Source organism: Eutrigla gurnardus, assembly GCF_963514095.1.
Source record: "Eutrigla gurnardus genome assembly, chromosome: 3".
NCBI lineage: Eukaryota > Metazoa > Chordata > Actinopteri > Perciformes > Triglidae > Eutrigla > Eutrigla gurnardus.
In genome coordinates this window covers 9097212-9116947 of record NC_139917.1, presented here as the reverse complement: position 1 = coordinate 9116947, position 19736 = coordinate 9097212, and the positions used below count along the sequence as shown (strand labels likewise).

Below are 19736 nucleotides of genomic sequence, written 5' to 3'. Positions count from 1 at the left end.
GGCCCTGCGAATCAAAGGTTTATCCCAAATAGATCTGTTCTCTGCTGTTTTTGTACAGTTTTGTTGAGTTTTTTATATCAAAAGTCCATGAGTGTGTGAGGTAAAGTATTTACATACCGTTTTATAATACAACAGTTATCTCTCTCCCACATGAGCACACACAGAGGTAATCAAGCGTATGTATTCAGGCACATACAACAACGGAAATAACCAATTGAGATATTCAAAAGGAAAAGTAGTGGTTGATGTGGAGGAAAGAAAAGGCTTCTTCAGTGACAATGAATGTATTAATCAAGACCTCAACCTTGTTTAAAAGTATCAACACAAACTGTCAAGAAAATTCAAACAGCACTTGAATCGATTGAGCCAAATTTTTGAAGATGAACCAAAATTGAGATTGGTTAACATTGGTGTTTTCTCTTGCAACACACACACACACACACACACACACACACACACACACACACACACACACACGCACGCACACACACACATCTACGTGGATCATCGGTTCCAATGAAATTGATAAAAAGTCCAAATATTGTTCAAAAACACCCATTGTCTTTCTGGGTTAAAAGTTTAAGATTAAAAACAGAAATAAGGAAAAGTGTTGACATGCAGGTCCTTACAAACACCAGAGACCCCGAGTATCATACATACTGACTTGTCAACCAAGAGGAGGAACGTTCGACTGGGATGTACAACAAACTAAAGTATTCGACCCAGTCAGTCAGATTGTGCTTCGGTATTAAAACTTGGTTTGGCAGAAAGACTAAAAGTCAGGTTTATGTGTCCGTAAATAACTGGGAATGAGTATAGAGGTCTGAAATGGGTTTGAATGGTAGCAGAGGCAGTATATTAAACTAACACAACTTGTGTTTGTCTTTATTAAGTGTTAAAGAGCAGAGATGTTTAACACCATTAATAACGCCATGCTTTCTTACTAAACGTACCACCTGCTTTACTTTCTCCCGCCCTCCTCTTTCTTCTTTCTCCTCAAACGTCGGCAGCTGACAGTCCACACAGGACCTCGGAGGACTTGAGGGCAAATGGTTTCCTTCATCAGAATCCCAGCATGTGAAACAGATTATGTTCGCTTCGAGGGGAGAAATCAAGATTACAGATCCTAGAGAAATTATTCTTTGTGTGAAAAACGTGAGCTTGAGCAACTCTGGAGGGAGAAACGATGAGACTGTCTGACATTCTGGGAAACGCGCTTTATTTCCCTGTTGAGCCGTATGAGAAGATCAATACCAGACTCATATCTGTACGTTAGACATGAAGCTCGGACCAGAGGTCAGTTAGCTTAGCTTAGCACAAAGGCTGGAAACGGAGGGAAACAGCCAGCCTGGCTTAAAAGATAACAAAATCTGCCTACCAAGCAGATCCAACACTTTGCATCTCATTTGTTTAATCAAGAGTAAAAGGGATGTGGTTTTGTGGACTGCTTGGTAACACCATCGTAACAGCAGGAACCTCCTGTAGCTGCCCCTCCTATGTGTCAATTTCACAACAAACAATGTATAATATGTTCATTTGTGACCTTTAGAGGCTGTTAGGTGGATTTTGTTACTGTTTGGACAGAACTCGGCTAACCATGGAAACATGAGATTGGTCTCCATCTTCTCATCTAACGGTCGGCAAGAAAGAAATAAGCGTTTTTCCTAAAAGTCAAACTATTCCTTTAAATTGCGTGGGAATACTATTCAGGAGCTATAGTGAGCACACACTGTTTGTACTATTGACCCCAGTTCTAAACTAGAAACACTTGATAGTGAAACGTTATAAAGATGAAACTTGTAAATGAGAACGTTCAACATGTGTTCTCCTCCACACATCATTCAAATGTGACCATCATGAAATCATTTCTGAGGCCAACCAGCGGACATTAAGTGTGATTCACATGTATTTAATGGCTAGTTGGTTCCTGGGTCGTCTGTAATGGGCAGTGAGGTTTGAGGAGGTGAAGAGTGATGAAGCTTGTTCTGAAGCAGCTCCTATATTTACTCTCTGACTCCTTCTTTAGGTACAGTGGCTCTGTAGGTGACTTTTTTGGGGGGAGGGGTGGAGGGGCAGGAATGTTTGTTTATCACGGCACTGTGGCTTTAACCCTTGTAATCCTGCGTTACTTTATGGTTGGGGATCTATGTAGGAATTTAGGCTTCCTCTGCTTCATCTCATAACGTCTGTTTTATTCCCATAATGTCTGCGATGCTCATGACACTCAACCCTCATCAGACTTTTTCCAGGTGGATTTTCACACTCAAACCAATTAGAGTAATCGTTTGCAGGTGGATCCGTCTGCCGACAGAACAGATCTTGTGTGTAGAAAATTAGTATTAATCCTTTAAGGCACATCCAGCTCAAAATGTGAGACCCATTTGGTACTGCCGAGCAGAAATAAAAAAAAAAACAAAAAGGAGAGGAAACGGCAAATCAGTATGATGATGTTGCTTCTGCAGCGGAAAGGAAAAAAAAGAGACCTTCTTTGCAAATTTATAAGTACATAGAATGTACTCAGCAAGTCATGCCTTTCACATACACTTCACAGCACTCAAGAGTAAGAAAAGTAAAAAAGAAAGGAAACAAATCAAACATGAAGAAGAAATAGCAAAGAAGAGTCCAAACTACAGGGACCCCCCAAAAAGAACTGACGACGGGTCTCCTGTAATATTGGTAAGCTAAGAAAGAATTAACATCATACAAATATGTCACATGAACTATTTAAATCAATAAAATTGAAAAGGAAACAAATCAATCCAAACTGATCATCATTAAACACCGGAATAATATTCAATAATATTATTAACATTATCAACACAATTATTATTAGTTTACCCTGTTACTTCAACAGAAGCGTTGATTTCTCATTCATGATTGTATTTCCGTTGTTAAACAAAATGTTTGTTTTGGTGTGAAGGAACTGCAGGAGGGAGGGAAAGACAACGAGTGTGTGAAGAGAGCAGAGACTGGAGATTTGATTTCACTTTTCCCTCCCTCCTCCCTCTCTTTCTCTGAGCGTCGGAGCAGCACCAGAATCCTCTCTTCTCATTAAAAACTTGTCTCCCGCCAGACTTCACAGCTTAGCCTGCAGTGGCCTCTGTGCATCGTCCAAATTCTCTGAGAACAACACACAGTATTGTGTCTCTTCATACTCGTCACACAGAGAGGTCATCAGCATCTGTACGTTTCTCTCCCTCTTTTCTTCACCCACTTCACCTCCCCCCCCTCCCTTTTCTTCCTCCCCGTCTTCACCCTCACACGTCTGACTCGATGCTGGAGAGCTTTTCATAAACGTGTCCATTGCTGGCACCGTTGAAGGGTCTCTGTCCCTGCCCCAAACCTAACGTGTCCCTGCCCACAGGCAGGAGCTTGCCTGGCCCGTGGTGGTTCCCCATGGGCCCCCCCACCCCGCCCAGACACAGCTCTTTGGGGAACCTGGGGGCCACATTGGACATCACCCCAGCTGTGGCGGACGCGGGCAAATAAGAAGCCGTTCCCATGGAGCCGCGGAAGTCCCCTCCTCCTCGGCTGTTGTTGAGAAGTTGCTGCTGCTGCTGCTGCGTCTGTGGCTTTTTGACGTAGTACGGTTTGGCGCCGTGTAATAGACACTGGTCGTCGCCGAAGGTTGGGATGAAGGGGTTCTGGTTCACCTTATCTGGGTAGAGAGATTTAGACAAGGAGTAAGTCCCGGCCCCTCTGCTGCTACCACCACCTCCACCACCACCGCAGCCCCCACCTCCCATCATAGCTCTATCTCTGTCCCTCAGGTCTCTCTCCCCCACCGAGCGCTGATGCTGCCCACCTTCGCCTCCACGGAACAAACTGAAGGAGGAGCCTCCTTTCGCCCTATCGCCGCCTATTCCTCCAAACATGGAAGGCTCTCTGCCGCCTGCATACCTCTCAAACATGTGAGCATAAGGGCTGGGGCCCTCCATGAAGCGGTCTTTGTCTTTCAAGCTCACACTCCGTGGCTGGGGAAACTGCCCCCCAACGCCACCGCCAACCCCTGCCATGCGGCCTGCCCCCTCCCTCTGCAGGTCCACAAACGTGTCATATGAATGCTGCCTCCGTAACACCCTCCCGCCCGGCCCTAGCTTCCTGCGCTGTGCCTGAGTTGGTGTCTGGCTGGGTGCTACGCTACCCTTCACTCCAGCAAACACCATGTTATCCTCGCTGATGTTGTAAAGGTTGCCTGGCTGGATCTTACACGAGTCACTGCGCTTGCAGCTAGCGGAGCTGGGGCGACTACTGCTACCCCCAACCCCGCCGGCTGGACAAGCTCCGCCTCCTCCATGGTGACACACGTTGTGGCAGTTACGACAATCCCAGTCACCCCCTGCTATGCCCCCCCCTCCTAGCCCAGAAACCCCCTTCTCCCAGCAGGTGTGGGCCTGCTGGCCAGCCGACACTGGGCCAAGCCCACCTTTACCCTCTGTCTTCTTGCCTTTACCTTTGAGGAAGTCTTCTACGGGTACTAAGCTTTTACAGATACCACCACCACTACCACCGCCTACACCGCTTCCTCCACTTCCACCCTCTTGCTCCCACTTGGCCTTGCCCTCCTTGGAGCGGAACTGGTCCGCGTAGAAATCTCTCAGGTTCTCTTTGTCTTTGCGGAACAAGTAAGGTGAAGAATTACCCCCTCCTGCTCCCCTCTTCCGCTCCAGGGGAGGTGAGACCGTGCGGTGTGCCAGGGGCCCGTGGGGGAAGTGGTGGTGGACGGTGTGGTGGTGGGCCCTCCTCCTGAGGCCGCTCAGCTCTATCTCGTCCTGCTCCCGTCTGCACTTGGCCGAAGCGGGCCTCTTTTTCAGGCTGTCCCTGTACTGCTTACGCCGCTTGTTGTTGCCCTCCAGGTTGCCGTAGGTGACCGTGTGCGTGGAGATATCCGAAACATCCGAGCGAATGTTCCCATCGTCCCCCCCTGAGCCTCCCCCACCCCCACCACAGTACCTGTCATGACCCCCGATGAGCCCCGTGCTGGAGGCGCCTCCTTTGAAAGAAAACCTCCCGTACACATTGTTTCCCTTGAACCCACCCTGGTCGGAATCCGCAGGGGCGTGGCCAGCAATCAGGTCAAATTTATTGGTATTCCTGTGAGTCATGGAGGGGCGGGGCTGGGTGGTGAAGATGGGTGCTACCCCTCCCCCTAAACTGTCGCAATCGAACATGCCCCCCTCCAACGAGCTCGTGCTGCCTAAGCTACGCGGCCTGTTAGGCGGGGGGCCGGACATACCCAAAGCCGAGGCCGGGTGGTGGTGCAGGTAATGGTCCTGGTACAGGTTGCTGTCCTTCAGGGGCAAGTTGCCAAAAGTCCTCTCCACCTCGCTGATGTAGTCACTGAACATGTTGTCCTCCGGCAGGTAGGGCGGCGCTGACTTACAGTCGACAGGGTGACCCACCAAGCTGCGCCGCTGCTCCTGGATGTCATAGATAGCCGAGTCGCGGCCGCTGTGGCTGTACTCCAGGGCGGCATGCGGAGAGCCGTTGATGCCCGGGACGGCAGTCATGTCCTTGGCAGTGCGGAGCAGACGCAGGATGTTGGAGTGGGTGTTGTTCATGTTCTTCTTCATGGTGGCCGAGGGCGAGTCTATGGTCGACTTGTTTTCCTCAATTTGTACCCCGTGGATGCAGCTGTAGATGCCCTGGAGTGTGAAAATGAGCAGAAAAGGGAGGTGGAGAGAGGAAGAGAGGGTGAGACAGGCCATGAGAAGAAGGAAGAATCAGAGGGGTACGGTATGAGGCCCAAGTGAGAAGGAAGCAGCAGTAAAATGTGCATCGGGTGGGGGGTCACATACGGTAGACACATAAACAGAGAGACAGGCAGCGAGGCAAACAGAGGCAGAGAGGTTAATGCAGTGTCATGTTCACTCCGACCAGCCTCTTGTTTACACACTATTAAACAGTAATAGGGGCTGAGTTCATAAATGACTATTCTCAGGGGAACAGCGTTGACGTTCACAGCTGCTGCTCAGCACTTCACCTCAGACACGGAGAACTGAGAGAGCAGATCAAAGCCGTGATTGATAACACCAGGGGTGCGGTGAGCTCATGGTTTTGACCACCAATCAATAGGTTTAATCAATGTCATTTAAATTCAACTGCCCCTGGTGCCACTGGCTTTCTACCTCTGGATTGTTTTCTTCATTTTCCTTTCATGAAAAACATCGACATGGAAATGGATCACTTTGCAAAAGTTTGTCTGACTCACTTTTGAGATCACGAGACGCATGCGTGAGGAATCGTCTGTTTAAGATGTGATTATCCATCAGGATGAGTGTGTGTGTTTGTTTTGGTTTGTTGGTATGAGCAGGATTTTCAAGAGAGGGGGGAAGCCTTTTGCGAGTGAAGGCAAACAAGCGTGCCTAACTGGGGGTTGAGGGAATCTGTGGATGAGGCGACAGCCAAATCCGAAAGGTCGAGGACACACTACCCACCAGCCAACACGCGGGCCAACTTTCCTCAAAGGCGTCAACTTGTCAGAAGCAGTTTCCGTCTCTTCGTCACTTTCCCCGCTGCCGAGCCACATTCATGAATCTGAATCGTCAACCCTCTTTTCTTTTACGCCTCCATTCTCTCTTTGTGTCCGTTTTATCTCCGTTCCCGCGTGCTCCGGTGAGCGGCAGCCGGTCCAATGGGGTTGTCCGTCCGTATCTCTCTACATCTATAGCTACTACAGCTGCTGTGAAAGGTAATAGAACAGAGGTTCCTGGCACACCACTGTGTCTAGCCTTTTCTACTCTGCCTTTGTCCTGCTACCCGTTTTCTTCTTTATCAAGACTCTCGCTAACTGATCTCTTTTTCTTCCTCTGTATTTTATTAGCCCTTTGTACTCTCATCGCTTGTCTATCCTTTCGCTTTCTATATACTGAAAAACAGCTTTCTTGAGTGCTGCACTGTCTTTTATATGTTTTTCTTGCAATGTGAGCATTAAACCAGGCATGGTATAAAAGGGTATCTGGCTGTAGAAGCACATCTTGAAATGTGTACGCACTGAAAATGGCTGTAATGCAACAATTAAAATCAGTCTCGAGCACGAACTTAGACTGAATCGTGAGGCAAACACAGTGCTCATGTTTTGCATGATAGAAAATCAGCAGAAGCTACAGAGACCGGAGGAGATTCCTGCCAATTCAACAACAAAAAAAGAAAAGGAACGGTGTGTTTCCAAAGTGCTCAAGGTCAGATCTATTTTAAGTCCATTCAGGTGAGTCTGAGTAGTAGTGTAAATCAAATGGCATTCCAATTAGAAACAGCACATAAACACCAGTGTCCTTTTCTCAGGAAAATAGCTGCTGAGACAATTTGCATACGACAACATCTTAAAGGTAATATTATGCAAATGAATCTCCAGTGATTCTTTATGTGGACATAAACTGCATGCATCAATAGCTGTGAGACACCGTGTTAAGTGACCCATCTGAGCAGAACTGTAACCACGCTGAGGCGAGATTTTCAACATCCACAAACACACCTTCAGGTCACCGGCTGAGAATGAGCAGCATAGTTAAGGCTGATAAACAGTGGGCTTCTCTGGACGACTGCAGGCTTTGTTAACCCTTTCAGGGACTGAGGCTTCCCTGATGCTGGTCCATCCTAACACTTCAGGGCCACTCACGCACATCAGAGTTGTACTTCAATGTCCTTAACATCAGTGAGGTAAGTCAGAGAGGTTTGTGGCATAGTTTGACGTGAGTAAAACCTGAGTAGAAATGAACGGTACGATTTGTTTGTCAAACGTCTGAAACCTCCTCCCACCGACTGCTGCATCCGCCAATGTTTGTAACTTTCCAACTTCTTCACGCCATGATTGGTCAGGTGTGTTGAGGCGAGATAGTCAGGACCACAACATTAGGCTCTCTGTTTTTCACTTTTAGCCAGAAACCTCTTTGTAAAAACGAGCGAATGCCTCGGAGGAGACTGAAATGTGTGCTCATCATGTCTCGCCCCTCCTAGAATACAACATTTTAAACTAATAAGACTTTGAAAGGAACCTGAATGGACTTGGTCTGATGGGGTTTAATTGATTTGCACAGCTGATGATATCGCATGATTGTTATAGTGTGATCCCCTGACTTGCAGTCTGTTATAAAATAATAAAACGTTGAACTGCTTTAGAATTAAGCTAAGTAAAGATTTTTATCCTGTAGCACGGGACGCAGGTGACGTGTTTATTGTTATTTAACGACTGGCCGGGCAAACAAAAAGCCTCAGGTGAGTCATCGTATCCCCCGACTGACTTGATACACCTCAACCACAGCCAGTGGTTTGAAAACAACCCCTCTTGTGATCTTTCTGTTGTGAGGACAAAGGTCAGGCCTAAAATAAAACAGGAGCACACTCACTCTGCTGATGGAGAAGGTGGCCCCGGGCTGTCCCGAGCACACGCCCATGAAGCAGAAGCGCAGCTGCCAGTAGAACCAATGTTCACAGATGAAGGTGATTAATGACAGAATCATGGCGGCCCCGAGCATGTAGAAGACCCCCGCCATGTTGTCCACGTCCAGCTGACTGCTCATCACCTCGTTCTTCTCGTTGTGGCAGATGCCCGTCAGCCACAGGGCCTCGAACTCCTCCATGTCACCTGGAGGAAGGAGAGCCACACATGCACAGGTTACTGCATCGAGGCGTTGGTGTGAACGTTTGTGTGACCGCTTGAGTGCCCACAGCTGTCTGAACATTTAAGTCCGAGCACATAAAGAGGGGGCACATTTTTTTTTTGTTTGGGAAGTTGATGCCAAAAACAGCTCAGGTCTCATGTATGTGCAACAAATGTCATGTTGCATTATTTTGACTGAACGCCCCCCTGAGGATCATCCTCATTAAGAATTGCTTATGCAAGGCTATCCCTTCCTTGTTGTGGGAAAAAACAACTGCCTGCTGGGACGTGGCAGTCCTCAGGGAGGAAGTGTGTGTGGTCATGTGACAAGCGTTTCCGCCCTAAAATGTCTCCCCCTCAGTTCCATGTCCCTGGGGGGACTGCTAAGGGGGGAGGACACGTCCAGAGAGATTTGTTTGATCTGCACCAATGGTCTGTTTTTGTATGCGTATGATATCAAGGGGGTATATATATATAAATAACTCTATTACGTGTGTGGACGTGTGTGTCTCTCAGACAGATCTTCACTCAGACTTTCTCACCAATATTAACCCCAGTAAAAGAAAGGAACGCACAGATTTAAGTGGCAGTTTCACGATGATCCGTTATTTTCATGCCGATGAGCACCAAACTGAAAGTTGGACAAAATATATCAAACAGGAAGCAAAAGTTAAAGTATATAGTTTCATTTATTTTGTTTATAAAAGAAACAATTCAACATTTTGCAAACTATTCTTTCATTTCTTTCTCTGAATTAGATGAGGAGGTTCTCTCTGTGTGAACTCCAGAGCTGGAGTCTTAGCTTAGCATAAAGACTGAACGCAGCAAAGCCAACAGCACCTCAAAAGCTCACCAGTCCACATGGTACATCCGTTTTGTTTAAAAGTTTGTAGAAATCTACCAACAATCCACAGAGCACTTTGTGCAGCATCCCCCGATTATAATGCTCTGTATGACGGTACCAAACCTGGCAACCTCACTGTGACGACGCAAGAAAGTGACTGCACCTAGTTGTTGTTTGCCAAAACATGCTTACAGCAAACACATTTTACATTTCTGTGTGTGTCCAGATTAAACAAATGGTAGAAAACATATAATAAATAAGCCTTTGCAGGTGCTGGAAGATCATTTTTAACTGTGGGCAGAGCCAGGCTACTGTTGGCACCTGCTTCCTGTCTGCTAAGCTAACTAAGCTAACTGCCTGCTGCCTCGAACTCCATGCTTAATCCACAGACATCATAGTGGTATTAATCTTCTCATCTGACTCTCGGAAAGACAACAAATAAGTGGATTTACCAAAAACGTCTATTAAGATGTCTAATAAGAAAACGTGTTAATGATAACTGCATTTCTAGGGGAAAGAAGAAAATGCAATTTTGAATGTTATTAGCAGCATCTGTGCTGTTTCTACGATGAAGAGTCAAATGTCTGCAATCATAGCGGCCTGTTTTATTTGGAATGTCTTCTAAATGAGTAGATTTATTTGCAGACTTTGAAAAAGAAAAAACATGACTAGATGCTCCTGTTTTTAGATGACTTCCTAGCGGTGACCAAATAAATACTCCCCTAATATCTTCAGATCAGCTGGAATCTGAACATTGGTTCCCATTTAGAACAAGTGTCAGCATTGATTTTTCATATCAGCCTGCAGATTTCCGTGACAATGATTTAAGAGCAGGATAAATGTTCTTCTAGATTCACACTCTACATGAAGCACAATGACAATAGGAATTGATTTACTGGATCAATACGCAGAATCTATAATGTAATTGAAATCTATATCATCATAATCATTCCTTGCTTTCAAATCCTCCCTCCATTCTTATCCCTTGTGTTTCCCTCTCCTCCTCCTCCTCCTCCTGCATCTTTGACATTTATTCCACTTCCCTCCTGATCCTCTATCTGTTCAGATGAAGTGGCGTCAGTTTGCTGTTAGTAGGCCGCGCTGATCCCCTCCCTCTGCACATACGACTTGCATCGTCTTCATATCTGGACTCTAACAGGATGTGACAGACATGAGCAAACATCGATGAGTCCGATCCCTTAACCTGGAGAAAGGCATGAGTGCTGACAGCTGAACAGTCTGCATGAAGTAATGAGAGGAAATGTCTGATGTGTTGGCCGCGCGCACACAGTCCACACAACAATAGGACTTTACTTCCATTTGGCAAATTTGTGCGGACATGTTGTCTGATCTTTGGGGAACACACACTCATGTATGCACTCATTCACACACACACACACACACACACACACACACACACACACACACACACACACACACACACACACACACACACACACACACACACACACACAAATGCACAGACTGGAGTTTAGCATACATCACTCAGCAGCGCATGTCAAGGTCTGGGTCGATTTGGCTCCTAAAGATCTGATCTGAGGTGAATGTGTTCTCTGACCCCTTCATCCATCACACACACACACACACACACACATACACACACACACACATACACACACATACACACACACACACACACACACAAACACACACACACACACGCGCACACACACACACACACACACACACACACACACACACACACACACACACACACACACACACACACACATACACACACACACACACACATACACACACATACACACACACACACACAAACACACACACACACACACGCGCACACACACACACACACACACACACATACACACATACACACATACACACACACACACACACACACACACACATACACACACACACACACACACACACACACACACACACACACACACTGGGATGGAAATGGAACACATGGACGTGTGTGTGTGTGTGGGTGTCGACGTGCTGTACATCATATGATCTGGCAGGTGGTGGAGTGCTGCACATACTGTCTCTGGAGGTGGAGAGCTACTGTACTCTCTAACCATTCACATTCAGAACAATTGTTTCTTTTACACAAAGATTTTCCTGAGATACAAAACGTGAAAGTTCTGCCAAAACCAAGGCTGTTGATGCTTTTTAAAATCTTGTATTCCACAGTACGTCAGTCCTTTTCTATAGGAGTAGGAACGCTTCACCGAGTCAGAAATGCACGATATACTGTAATACAATGAATGATGCTCAGGTGGTGTATGACTACATTCATTACATTTCTGACAACATAGCTAAATATTACCTTACATGTCAGGATAATGTTTTTAATGTATTTGTATTTGTATTATTTGTATTTGTTATCATTTTTAAGTCCACAGTCTTCAAACATGTCTTGCTTTTCTCAACAGATGAACTTTGTCATCTACGTGTGGAATTCTAGTCACATATCAGGTGTCCATATTGATTCTTTTCAAGTCTTCTGTCAAACAATTTCAATATATTTGGTAGAAGAATAAGAAAGTAAAACCTGCCTCACAGATTGATGGCTTCCTGTCATGGCCTATTTTTATTTTATGTTATTGTAGTGGATACAATATGTGGATCAGAAGTGTCTCAACAGGCTCATTTCATCTCTGACGTTCACTTGCAGATGATGATGCTGCAGGCGTGGTTCGGCAGGACGGCCACGTCTGTACCTGAAGGTCTATTGTCTCATTATCAGTCCACACTGAAGGGAAATGTCCCTCCAGTGTGTCCTGCATCATCCCCAGCCTCCTTGTCATTTGTAGCCAGACCCCGTCCAAACAGAGGTGACAAATGGGCTCCCTAACCAATATAAACAAACCACCTCGACTGGCTCAAGCCTCTCATCATGACAGAGCGGCAGCACTGCAGAGGTCCTCGTGGATCACTGCACTCGTCATTCTCTGGCCGACACCCTGCCGGCTTCTTTCGGTCACTACCCAGAACACAACAACAGCTGGGGCTCCAAATAAAAACACGACCTACAAATTGAGAGCATCGCTCGGCGGCACACGAGGTATCATACAGTAACTGTTGCTTCCGACTTGATGTGATGGGATACAGACTCATGATTCAACCCTCTCCTCACTCTATATCGGTATTAGACATGGGACGATATATTTCATATCACCATTATCCTGGGCAAAATAATCGTGAGTCACTATATATTGATTCACTATATTTATTGATTGTCACTAATGAATAACAACAATAAACAACAATAAACAAACAAACAGTGACTATAGTATATACTATATATTACAGTCACTGTTTGTTTCTTGTTGTTTCTTGTTATTGTCCTATATGTATGCACCTTAGTCACCATGACAAATTCCTCGTTAGTGTAAAATCCTTCTTAGCAATAAATATTGCTCTCTCTCGGATGATAAAATAGTACTATATGGCACTTGGCTTGTGGTGCTCAAAGCGCCAAAAATAAAAATGCATTTACAGTAAATTTCCAGAAATCATGCCCTGGTTATGAGCAGTTTCATGTAGGACCTAAATAACTCCAAAACAATCTGGATTGATAAAAAGCACTGCAGGTAAGAGGAAAGATACGCATTTTTGATTTTATGGGTGAACCTTCCTTCAAGGTCAACATTTCTTGTCCCTTACAAAATACCCTTTGCGGCCTCCTGAGTTTCCAAAATAAACATCCTCCTTCCTCACTTCTACGGCTGCAGCAGCTGCAGCCTTTCAGGCCTGCTGGTATCTCTCTGTTGATTAAGGACTGAGCTGTGCCAGCTTGGCTCAGGAGGCCTCATCCAGCAGCTCAGCAGCCTCATCGACTGCCGGATCCGCCAGCAGGTTCTTGGATTGTTAACCGAACAAACACCGGCCCCCCCGCTGAGTCACGGCTTCTTCCACAGCAGCGTCGATGACTTCAGATCACAAACTTTAATACACCGACGAGAGCATAGCTTCATTTTTCAGTCTGAACGATCATGTGATTCTTGAAATCTGTGAAAGTGACTCGACATTTTAGGGAGGTTCAGTTTTTCTTATACAGAATGAAATGAATGCATATGTATTTGTGAGATTTTGTAATATGGTTGTTGTTGTGATGGAAGGTTGTTACATCCTTATAGAAGTGGTGATGGTGTTGAGGCCTTTCTATGGGTTTCACACTGTCAAAAAACCAATAGGAAACCATTTAAACTCCCAAAAATGGTATGACTATGAGAGTATTTGTGTGATTGTATACAGTAAATATGAAACCTCTGATTATTTGTTATCATTTTAACAAAAGCAAGACAGAAAAAGGCAAATAGAAATACCACCATTATCAGTTTATAATGATGATATTCATAAGACCTCTTCATTCAAATAAAGATATATATTATTAATTTTGTTACCATCTCCAAACAGCATGAGGATGGCCAGATCCACGGCTCGTTTCCAGCCGGAGTCTTTCTGGATGGCGATGCCGTAGCCGGTGGAGGCGAACACCTTCCCGCTCCCGATGGTGACCAGCTTACAGCCCTCGTCTCTGCCGGCCATGTAGTTCAGCACCGCAGCGTCGTAGATGAAGGCGTCCAGTTTGCTGCAGAGCGTGATGGAAGGATAATGTATGAGAAGAACTAGCACATGCAGCCCTTTTGGTTTCTTTTTCAGCCATAGCAGGAAACTCATTCATCACTATTCCTGTCACTAGTTTGTTATAAATTGAGATTTTAGGACACTTATGAGTCACTAGAATGTGTATGATTGCCGATTTATTCAACACATTTATTAACAGCGGTGGATAACACTTCACTCTATTGGTTTGAAATGTCCCTACAATTTCTGGAAGGTTTCCTGTAACTTGGTGCTCATATTAGAGACCGTTGTATCAGTTAGTTTAGGTAGCTGTGCTTAGTTTAAAAATAGTAATTCAATTTTCGGAGTAATTTCCATGTAATACAGGAACCGCTCCTTGTAAACCCAAGTAAATATTCATTCATCAATCTTTCATTATTGGAGACTTAATTCCCCATTAATGCTGAACTGCCTCTGCACATTCCTGCATTCTCAGACAACCTGCTGTGTTCTGAGTAAAACACTCTAGGAAATGCTGGCTTAGCATTTAATTGGAGTTCGTTAATTGAAAGTGTAAACTGTATTTAGCTATAATTAATGACAAATTGCGTAGTTGTTTCAAGGAAATTATTAGAAATGTATGAGTGCATAAAATAAAGTATTACCAGGCAAGACATTGCATTGAGCGATATGTAGGAAATGTACATGTGCACCCTATGGACAGTATGAGGACGCTATAAAGCACATTTCCCTTTCATCCACACTCATAATGTCAGACAGTAAATAATAAGTATATACGAGGAATCATGTAGAGTAACTTTGGATACAATGACTGACTTTTTTTTACTATTTCTATTGTAATTAAACAAATGTATCCTGGGATTTTACAATGCATATCTTTAAAGGCCGTTTTCTCAAAAAGAAATCTCCACTTCAGCAGCTCTTACATCCACCAAACCTTCCAGTTTCATTCCTGTCTATATTCTGCAGGGTTCTACAGGGGATTTGTTCATATATGATTCATAGCCTGATTTATATAACGTTTTACTCCTAAAATGAATGGCAAAATTCATTTTTTAATGGCTGTTGACAGTATTTTCTGATTTATGGAGTGATACAAAGAGATATCCAAAACACTCTGAGTCTATTATGTCGACAAAACGAAACAAGAATGTTGAACCTGGCTTTATATAATGTTCAGATTTCTATCCAGCTCATATTTAATAAGATAATGACTCATTTTCATATTTAAACACGCACGAAAATGTGTAGAAAAATAAATTGCCTCAATATTAGTGATCAATTGGGGAAGTTTCACGTAGGTATTCACCCTATTTACCTTAACCTCAAGCATGATTGTTTAGGTCAAATAACTAAACTGTTCATGAGACAAGGTGCACACTATGTCAGCGTAAACATTTCCCTGTATTGAACTCTATTCTATCCAGATCAACCCTGACTGACTTTTGCAGATGAATTGGCTCGGTGACAAACTAGCATCGAACGTTACGTGGAGGCTCTACAGGCCTCTGTGTTCCTTCAGCTTAAACAGCAAACACCCGCGGTACATCAGTGCTTCGCCTTCTTAATCCTTTAGCAGCGGCTGCCGACCACATTAGAAGACAGGGAGCGAGAACGAGGAGATTTTAGTCTGCACCTCAGAGGCAGAGAGGGGGAATATTAGCTAGCTTTCACAGCAACCACAGGCTGCTATTCTGGGTGCCAGTGGCAGGCAGAGGCACAGCTCCACTGGCTGCCCACCCACATCACCCAGAATGCTCCCTCTTCCTCTGTCTCCCTCTCCTTATTCCTTCATCATCTTTTCTCTCTATTGCATCAGCTCAGGACCTCACAGCTTCATCACACTGTCTCTTTTCTCCCTGCTGGGATCCTTTCAACCGACTCCTTCCTCCCCCCCATCCATCTCTCCATCCTCCCCTCTCTCCTCACCCGCTCTTCAGACTGTACAGCGCTTCATCTACGTTCTTCTGGTGGAAGCTGGTCATGTAAGCGTGCATGTCCCGGTAGTTGTTGCGGATGTTGCGCTCTGTACTCCCATTGGGCACCGTGCCAAACCGGAATGGCGGCGAGAATTCGTTAGGCTTCTGGAACTGTGGCGGGGGTTTTCCGGAAAAGAAACCACACAGAGCAAATGACAGAAGAGTGGTCGTTAGCATGAAAAAGGCAATGAACCGCTTCAAACAGCCTCTAATGTACTGCAGGAGCACAGGACTGTGCTTCTGGAAAGTCAAAATTCACAAAATGCTTAGAGTTGCACTCAGAAGACAGAGAAACGTGCACGAAACTCCAGATCAAATTCAAACATAACATCTTCCATTCAGGTCATACAAGTGCTGAAACACTCAGTGGAAGTCTGCAACTGCCGATCATTTTCATTACTGATTTATCAATTCAATAAACATAACAAACATGCAAGTTTCACTTTCTAAAATCTGAAGATTTACTGTTTTTCTTTGTTTTATATCTTTGTAAATTGAGGGGTTTGTGTGTTTCCACTGCTGCTAATTTGGAAACAATCACACTGGGCTCTAAGAACTTGTGATGGGCCACATCCTTGTATTTTAAACTTGTAGGAACTAAACCAATGATTCCCCACCAGGGATACTTCTATGTAGTGGGGGGCAACCGAAAGCTCATTTTGGTATATTCATTGTAACAACAACCACTACATTACAAGCTAAAAGCACAGGACAGGAGTCTCCTCCCACCACCCTGAACACCACGTGTTGTGAGAGTGCATGGACACTAGTAAGCTCTGTGAAAGGCCAAGCTTGTGCCACCAATAACATATGAATCTGTTTGTTCATATGGACCAAACATAAACACGATAACGCTTCAGCTGTATGACAAACCATAGTGTAACATTATACACATTTAACTCTACTTTCAAATCAATTTACATGAACACATTTGAAGAATGAATCATTATTCCCAAAAATTACGAATTAGAGATTTTTCTGCGGATTCTGTTTATTTCTGTTTTAATCATCACTCATACTCTGTATAAATAAAGGTTAAATAAAATACATAATAAAGATTGAAAAAACCTTACGCCCTAAATTAAACCTGGTCACAGAAAGTATAAAAAGCCATCACACAGCCCCACATAGTGCCATGATTCACACCTTTTTATCCGACAGGCCCGACACCTGGTCCACATACTCCTCCTGGATCATGAAGGCAGCCAGGTTGGCAGTGTAGGATGCCAGGAAGATGACAGCGAAGAAGGCCCACACTGACACCATGATCTTACTGGTGGTACCTTTGGGGTTCTGCACGGGGACAGAGTTGTTGAAAACCAGACCCCAAAGCAGCCAGATTGCCTTACCGATGGTGAAGGAGGGACCGCCGGGCTCTATGAGAGACATCAAAGAAGAAGGGGAGAGCAGATATGAACAAAGATGATGGAGGGAAGAGGGGGCAAGAAAGCAGGCTCACAGATCCCAGGTGCGACTTCTCTTTATCTGTATTTACTCATGACCGCCACTGTGGGAGGCACTTGATGGATTGCAGCGACAAAGACTGCATTTATTCCCATCTTTTAGTTTGTCAGTGATGGCAGGATGTGCTGTTCGGTCCACATCCGCTGCCGTGACAACCCACTGTTCCAGACTACCTCTGATCCACCTACCTGGATGGCAGCATGACAAGGTAGCGGGATGGAAACACTACCTACTGTAGCTCTGTGGCATCAGAGACAGGGAGGAAGAGAGAGAACGGGAGGGGGTAGATGGGCACACAGCAGGCTACCATTATGCTACAGCTGGAGCTGCAGTATAGGACAACAGCCTTACATAATCTAGCGATTAAACCACACACACTGTTGCTGTGGCAGAGGACACACCGACATAACTCCAAACCAAAGGCCCTTACTCTTCTCCCCTCTGGTCCTTGATAAAAAGGCTGTGAGCAGCAATATAACACATCTCTGATTTTATCTTGAGATGGCTAATGCAATCCTGAGAGTCAAACAGAGCCATTTATATAAAACCTGCTGAAAAAAAATAGATTGAATCTGAACCATTGATTTTGATGGGCAAATTGATTTGAACGGCCTGCTGGAACCGAATTTGATTCAACAGCGTGGCGTTGTTCCATACTGTCAGACGCCATTACACCTGACACATATTTTCAATGTATGGTAATAGATCTACTTAAGTGTCCTCATCGGTTTTACAACCCTAGACGTGGCGGTGTAACAATAGTATTTGAGAATGGCACAATAAAAAAGACGAGGTGGAAGAACAGAGGAGACTTTGTTCACACGAAGATGCCAAGAATACTTAAGATCACCTATCTGGCTCTTGCCAATGATCCTTTTCATTAGTGGAAGAGCTTAAGTGACTGTAGATGGAGATAAGCACTCCACAACATGGAGTAGAAAGCGCTCCAATCACACTTCATTCAGAAGGGATTGTCGAGTAATTTAGCATACGGAGGGCTTTGTTTGAATGGAGCAGTCAAGGTAACAATACATGCCAAGTATGTCTTCATTTCAGCACATGATGTCTGTTGGAAATGTACCTCATTGTCACCTTTTTGAGCATGCGGCTCTGATCTCATGTGTGTGTGTGTGTGTGAGCAAGTCTCTCACCTCGGCCATCTGCCAGGCAGCGGTTGTAACCCACCGGGCTGAAGTACTCAAACACAAACACAGCCACGGCCGACACCAACAGCAACATCACGAACATCATCACCCAGACGTCAGCACTGAAGGGCTCTAAAGCACGGAGAGGAGGGGGCAGGAAGCAGGGGAGAGGGAGGGAGGATTGTGTGAAGACAAGAGAGAGGAAGTTCATTAAACCAAATGAAAGAATATTATAAACGCACCCCCTGGTATCAACATGATTATTGGTACTGTGTGCTCACTGTTGCTCGTTGACGGCGTCAGTCTGCATGTGTGTGAACGCTAACGAACACTTCTCCGGAGGAAACGGAGAGGAAGGTTGGTATGTGAGAATGGACAGCTGTACTCATTGAAATGGCCACATTTTCCACCACTTGTCCTCACACACAGAACAGTCTGCGACGAACACCATAGCACTCTAGTTAACAACGGTCTCCCTACCAGGTCCATTGAGTGGCTGCTCTGGAGCTTTCAGCGGTATCACTTGAGTTGGTCATTATCCAACTTCAAGTTTTTTCTCCTTAATATTATCAAAGCCCACGTTTGATAGTATTTATGATGAGCACGGGATTCAGAGGAAACAAAGCAGCATGAAAACCGACGTTACTGTCTGTAACTTCAGCTCATTGGTAACATCCGACCTCTATTAAGTTTCCACTGCTGCTAGTACACATTAAAAGGATATTTTGAAGCACTGACAGCCATCGTCCATCAAAAATATGTCTACAAAACACTTTTTGGATCTATTTCATATATTGCAGGAAGTAATTGAACATGCAGGAGCAGCCGCAGCCGCAGGGACCCTTGAAACATCAATCTCCTCAGCAAAATAACCAACGTTTCTGTGCCCTGCTGTTCTGTGGAGAACATTTAATCACGCTGCTCACGTCGAGATGACACGACAATAATTGAGTGACCTCCTTATTAAGCTTGATTGACCTCTCTAAAGAAACACAAAGTAGATGCTCAACACGTGTGAACTGCCTCCAGAACTGTGGGACCTGTAGTATTAAACCACACATGCTGTTACCACGGCAACAAGAAGTGTCGCCAAATCAATCAGTTAGTCTTTGTAAAGC

General features: G+C 44.9%; 1 protein-coding gene across 1 annotated transcript in view; it reads right to left on the bottom strand.

Annotated features, from left to right (window-relative positions):
• Window positions 1-3009: 3009 nt before the first annotated feature.
• grin2bb (glutamate receptor, ionotropic, N-methyl D-aspartate 2B-b) overlaps window positions 3010-19736 on the bottom strand; it is an 87978-nt gene continuing 71251 nt past the window's right edge. The window contains exons 10-15 of the mRNA XM_084005307.1: window positions 18625-18750; window positions 17156-17385; window positions 15960-16120; window positions 13847-14034; window positions 8346-8584; window positions 3010-5645 (exon numbers count right to left, since the gene is read on the bottom strand). Coding sequence (XP_083861433.1) covers window positions 3258-5645; window positions 8346-8584; window positions 13847-14034; window positions 15960-16120; window positions 17156-17385; window positions 18625-18750 — 3332 coding nt within the window. The 3' untranslated portion in view covers window positions 3010-3257. The remainder of the gene's footprint in view (window positions 5646-8345; window positions 8585-13846; window positions 14035-15959; window positions 16121-17155; window positions 17386-18624; window positions 18751-19736) is intronic.